A 6461-nucleotide genomic window follows, 5' to 3' on the forward strand; every position below is an offset into this window, starting at 1 on the left:
TGCATTGATAAATTACAAATTCAAAAGGAGGCTATATGGAGCCACGCGTAGGGTGTAGGTACGCAAATATTAAAATCAAACTTGTTGGAATAACAAATTTATTGAATCTAAACGTTTCGGTCCTTTCTTTGGACCTTCTTCAGTAAATTTAATACAATAAGTTATAATGGGGAATCTACATACTACCGCACGCAGCGCAAAAGCCGTGAGCCCCCCTATCGATATCCCATTAAATAGACAAAGTGAAATAATATGTCATGAGGTACTCAAAAGTGGACTCCAATGAAGAGTATAGTGAGGAATTTCCGAAAGGGGGCGCGTCCGCGTACGGTCGTGTGAACGTGCGATGGATGAGTGTGTGAGTAAGAGTGAGCCCCCTTTCGGAAATTCCTCACTATACTCTTCATTAGAGTCCACTTTTGAGTACCTCATGACATATTATTTCACTTTGTCTATTTAATGGGATATCGATAGGGGGGCTCACGGCTTTTGCGCTGCGTGCGGTAGTATGTAGATTCCCCATTATAATTTATTGTATTAAATTTACTGAAGAAGGTCCAAAGAAAGGACCGAAACGTTTAGATTCAACGGGGCCCCGTACAGTGCGATGGAGTGTACTGTCCCGGCGTACAGTCGGCGGACCCTCCTGTCCGGTCCCCCAAGGTTTGGAAGCAGCCTGCTTTCAAGTGCAATGGCCGCTTTTTCCACCCTCGGGGCTAAGCGACGGAAGTGCCCGTCGAAGGTCCTCTTGCTGTCGAGGTAGAGGCCCAAATATTTGACCTGTGCCCCCACCTCGACAGGGGTACCTTCAACCCTGATCCTGATCTTTGGTGGCGCCCCGTGGGAACCCTTATGGAAGTACATCGCTTCCGTTTTCTGGGTCGCCACCCTCAGGCCCAGGGCTTTAGTGTGTCGCACGACGCGCGCTATGGCATTATTGCCCTCGCTGCTACTTCCCCCCAGCTGTTTCCCCTGGCCAGCACCAACGTGTCATCCGCATAGCAAATCGTGGTGCAGCCAGAGGGGAGGGCACTCCCCGAAGAAAGCCCCGGCACCCACAACCCCATCCGCAAAGGAAACGCTATCCCGAAGCGTACCCCGAAGAAGAGTCCCCCAGCGGCAAGGCCGCGAGAAAGGAACCCACCCATGCGAGCAAGCCCGCATGCTAAGCTTCGGTACCTCGGGCGCGCTAGTGCCCGTACATCTTAGACAGGTTTAAGATGCCCGTGAGGGGAGGGCGGACCCTCCACCAGCACTCAATCCGCACTTTCGCCCTCTCGACCCCGTCTCGGAGACGTCCGAGCGGCTCGGAAATGGCCCAGACCCCGGCAGTCCAGAGATTTCCGGATGCCCGCATATCTGCGAGTATGTTTACTGTCGGCCCGTCACCCCCGTGGAGCGCCGGACACTCCCGAGGGAGACCGATGCCCACCACCCTACCCCGCGGTCCCCGCCGCAAAAAAACCCCGTCCTAAAGAAAATTCCGAGGAAGAACTCCCCCCGCAGCTAGGCTACGAGGAGGGAACCAGGGAACCCCCCTGCGGGCAAGGCTGCATGTAACTGCTCCCCACAGACTGGAAAAGACTCCCCAGAGACGGGAGCGTGTGTACCCAATAAACTTGGGTACGGGACAATCTTAGCACCCAATCTTCCAGCGGATTGGGTGAGCTCTCTCACTACGACAAGGTGGTGCCTCACGAAAGAGGGAGGCCTCGACTCTCGCAGCAGGACCTGGATCCACCTGGAGGGCCTGGAATTGGCTGATCCGAAATACTGCTCCTCCGATTCCGTCGACCTCCTTCTCGGTGCCGACGTATACGCCGCCATCCTGAGCCCAGGACTCCGCAAAGGTGCGCCTCAAGACCCTGTGGCACAAAATACAGAACTTGGTTGGATACTATCGGGCGTAATCGGTGGCTCCCTCCCACCAGGTTCAGCACACACTCATCAATGTCGGTTTAAATACGATCTGGCTCAGGAGGTGCGACGATTTTGGGAACAAGAGGAAATCACGGCCGAAGCTCCAGCCCTCTTCCCGACGATCATAAATGCAAAGAACATTTCGTCCGGACTCATTCAAGGGGATCAGATAAATGTTACACCGTGCGTCTCCCCGTCATCACTCCGCTTCCGGACCTCTCCGGTATGCGTCACACTGCCCTGCGTTCCTTGAAACAAATGGAAAATTGATTTGCTCGTGATCCAACTTTGCAGACCCAGTACCACGAGTTCCTGCGGCAGTACGTGCAGCTAAACCATATGACAGTTGCCTCACCTGTCTCCAACGGGACCCCAGTCTGCTACTTGTCTCATTACGGCGTAATGCGGGAATCCAGCTCCATGACAAAGTTGCGGGTGATATTCAACGGCTCTACTACCGTCCAGTCCGGAACCACGCTTAACAGTCACCTCCTAACTGGACCGAATTTGTTGCCTGCTTTCTCGGACGTCCTGTTGCGGTGGCGACGTCACCGCTATGTCCTCGCCAGCGACATTGAGAAGATGTATCGGCAGATCATCGTGCATTCTCAAGATAGGAACCTGCAAAGAATTCTATGGCAAGAAGATCCCCACAACAAATTACAGGAGTTCCAACTTAACACCGTGACTTACGGTTTATCCTGCGCTCCGTTTCTAGCTATTCGCACATTTAGACAACTAGCCACCGATGAGGAAGGTGGCCTGCCGCTAGGAGCAACCGTTCTGCAAGAGGAGACCTATATGGACGATATCCTGACGGGTGCTTCCACTCTCTCGACTGCCAAAAAATCTTACGCCAGCTCTCACAAATCTGCAAGGCGGGCGGGTTTTCCCTTAAAAAAATGGTCAGCCAACGAAGCGTCACTACTTCAGGACCTACCCGCCAAAGACAAGTTGCATCAGGATTCGTTATGGTGACAACCAGGAGAGAGCCACTCTACATTAGGATTGCGCTGGCTCCCCCTTGAGGATAGCTTCTCCTTTTCGGCTCATCAGGTACATGTAGAGGTCTTTTCCAAGCGCTCCGTTCTGTCTTTATCCGCTAGACTGTTTGACCCGTTAGGCTGGATCGCCCCCGTCCTCGCCAAACTGCTCGTACAATCGACCTAGTTACTTGGTGTGGAATGGGATACGCCCCTTCCCGACGCCGAGGCTCGGAAATGGCAGATGTTCCAAGCAGAGTTTACCCGCCTGGAAGGAGTCCGCGTATCTCGCTGGTTGGCGGGAGATAGAGAGGGGTGCCGAACGCAGATCCACGGATTCGCCGATGCCTCGGAGTGGGCGTACGCCACGGTCGTCTATCTGCGAACAGAAGGGCCAGAAGGTAATATTGAGGTAAGAATCGTGACCGCCAAGACGAAGGTCGCCCCCTCAAGCAGATCTCTCTTCCTCGCCTTGAACTGTGCGCCGCAACGTTGCTCGTTCGACTCGTCGCCCATACCCGCCGCATCCTGAAACTAGACGAAGCCAACATTCATCTCTGGTCCGACTCAACAGTGGCCCTGAGCTGAATCCGAGCTCATCCAACCTCCGGGAAAACTTACGTGGTCAATCGAGTTAGCGAAATCCAAGTCACCTTGCCTAACGCCTGCTGGCACCACACTCTCGGACGGGACAACCCGGCCGATTGCGCATCACGGGGATTATCGCCCGAGGACCTCGTCAAGCACCCCTTGTGGTGGCAAGGACCGCTATGACTGCAGGAAGAAAAAGCCTCTCCGGTTATCAGTAACAACGATATCGAAGGGGAGCTTCCTGAACGACGAGTTCGTTCTCACGCGACCACACCATCTCAGAAAGAAGAGGAGCTTGAGCTTTTGTCGAGGTATTCCTCGCTATGTCGGTTACTTCGGATTACCGCCTGGTGTCGTCGTTGGTTACTGCCTGGCTTCGCTAGGCGAGATCCAGCGTTACAGGTTGGTCGTATCCCATGGGAGCTCCGCGCTACTGAACTAGAGGAAGCCCGCCTATGCTGGGTCCGAGCCGTGCAAGCTGCAGCATTCGAAAAGGAATTAACCATATTACAGAAGGGCAAGTCAAAGGAAGTTAAAGGGACTCTTACCAAGTTGAATCCCTTCCTGGACGCCCAGAGTATCCTCCGCGTGGGCAGTCGTCTTTAGCGAGCCGCATTACCCGATGATGTAAGGTACTCGATGATTTTCCTTTTTTTCTTTTTTAACGTGTGGTAAATGCATTACGCATACCCTTGCTTCTTGGGAAAGGAGGTAAGGGTTATGTGAGACTCTCCTCTCTTTTCCACCTCCGAAAGCTCAACGCTTCCAATCCCTAAGGATTGATAGCGCAGAGCCCATGGAGATGGGAGGCATACCCGCTAAAACCCACACGGTGATCTTCTCGGGCGTTGTTGGGGCTTCCCGGGAAACTGGCGATTGCACTACTTCCGGGAAGCCCCTCGCCTTGATGTGTCTCTGTGAGGGGTTTGTCATTCCTTTCGTTTGCAGTGTGGAGGGGTCACAGCCTCCACACCGCGCCTTCCCGAGGGGATTAGATGCCCCCCGAGGGGCAAGATTGTGCCTCAGCGTTTCTCGCCTGAGACCCGATCCCCCTCCCTCTGTGCGGTTCTGCACAGAGGAGTAAGCGCCCATGTTTTGGTGTAAGACAATAGTGCGGGTTGTCTTCCACACTATCGCCTTTGTACCCTTTCCCGCGAGACCCGATGATCCTCCTAGGACCCTCTTTGTTCACCAGACTGGTAGTGGAAGCAGCTCATCAAAAAACTCTCTATGGCGGCGCCCAGCTAACTCTGGGATCTTTGCGACAAGAGTACTGGATCCCGCGAAAACGAGCTCTTGTCAAGAGTCTGATACATCGCTGCCTAACACACCTGTATTGGCGGATGGCATCTTCTCAGCCCCCAATGGGTCCTCTGCCGCCACCTCGAGTAACGCCGTCCCGGCCGTTCCTACACACAGGCGTGGACTACGCCGGTCCAATATGACTGTGAACTTCCAAAGGGCGAGGACACCGAGCAACCAAAGCCTTCATTGTCGTCTTTGTTTGTTTTAGTTCCAAAGCGGTTCATTTAAACGTGGCTTCCGATTATACAGCCGAAGCCTTTCTGGCAGCGCTACGTCGTTTCGTCGCCCGTCGGGGATTGTGTCGCGCCTTGTATAGCGACTGTGGGACCAATTTCGTGGGCACCGACGCACAACTTCGGGCCCTCTTCGCCGCCAACAGTCGAGAGGGGAAGCTACCTTGACCTTTGAGGAAATGTCCACGCTGCTGGCCCAGATCGAAGCCTGCCTCAATTCACGACCTCTGCAGGCACTGACTCACGACCCTGAGGACTTCGTCGCGCTTACTCCGGGCTATTTTCTAGTTGGCGCGCCTCTCAATGCCTTGTCGAAACCATGCCCTAGCTGCAGAATCTACAACTCATCTATCGCGCTGGCTGCATCTTCAGCAGATGAGAGACCATTTCTGGAGCCGATGGACGAAAGAGTACCTCCACACCTTAGTCCACCGCCCTAAATGGCTGAAAGGCAGCGAAGAGGTCACAGTCAGCCGCCTCTGTTTGCTGCAAAGCGAAACCACACCTCGACCAAATGGCCTCTCGCGCGGATCGAGAAACTGCATCCTGGCCCCGAAGGCCACATCCGCGTCGTGGAAGCGCGAACCTCCTCCTCGCTACTCATTCGACCAGTGAGCAAACTCGTCCTCCTTCCCGTCAGCGATACCTCAGAGGACATCACAGAACTCAAATAATTGGCATACTTTAAATTTTTCCCTTTTTTTGTGTACTTACCGTTTTTTAGCTTCTCTCCTTTCTTTCCCGTTTTTCCACTTTTTTCCTTTCAAAAAATTGTAAACTCACCGTACTCCTTGCTAAACTCCTGCACGGGCACCCTGGACCGCCGAGCCTCTATCTACCTCAGCGCGATCCGTTTGAGCCCCTCAAACTGTGGCCCCTTGACTAGTGAACACAGGAGACCAAGGGCCAACACCATAACTCAGCATTCGGGAAAACAGCGGAAGTCAGTCACTATTCACCCACCACGTGCACGTGCGAAGAACCGACCTCTATTGATCCTTACCACTCTCGATCATTTACGGAAACGCTGCGTGCCGTCACTAGAGAGCAACATTTCCCCTGTCACCTATCGCAGGACCGAAGCTATCATTTTCCTTCCTAGAGATCCGACCCTTCACTCGTACCAAAATTTCGGCGGTACGTCACATCGTAGGTCTACCCTACAAGGCGGGCGGAATGTTCGAGATCGAACTATAAAACCCCGTAATAATCTTCCTAGAGTTAATAAGATTGCCACGCTGCTGCGAAGGCTCGGACATGGCCCCGCGCAACCAAAAGGCGACGTGCTGCGCATGCTGCGCGCGACGATTCGGAGTAAGAACTTTGCCACGAGTGTCTAGAGTCCCGAGCGCGGCGTTCAAAATAATAATACCTCGACTATTTTTATCCCTGGATTAGCCGTTAAGATTAACCTTTTTCTCGCCAAAAC

General features: G+C 53.6%; 1 protein-coding gene across 1 annotated transcript; it reads left to right on the forward strand.

Moving 5' to 3' along the window:
• The first annotated feature begins 1313 nt into the window (after window positions 1-1313).
• On the forward strand, window positions 1314-2898 carry LOC145940197 (uncharacterized). The gene is made up of 3 exons (XM_083045109.1): window positions 1314-1365; window positions 1641-2143; window positions 2215-2898. Exons 1-3 carry the CDS (start codon window positions 1314-1316, stop codon window positions 2896-2898), a joined length of 1239 nt encoding a protein of 412 aa, XP_082901235.1.
• The last annotated feature ends 3563 nt before the right edge of the window (window positions 2899-6461 follow it).

The sequence above is a fragment of the Prenolepis imparis genome, unplaced genomic scaffold (genome assembly GCF_030444845.1).
Source record: "Prenolepis imparis isolate NDT839.2.m4 unplaced genomic scaffold, iyPreImpa1.0 SCAF_9, whole genome shotgun sequence".
NCBI lineage: Eukaryota > Metazoa > Arthropoda > Insecta > Hymenoptera > Formicidae > Prenolepis > Prenolepis imparis.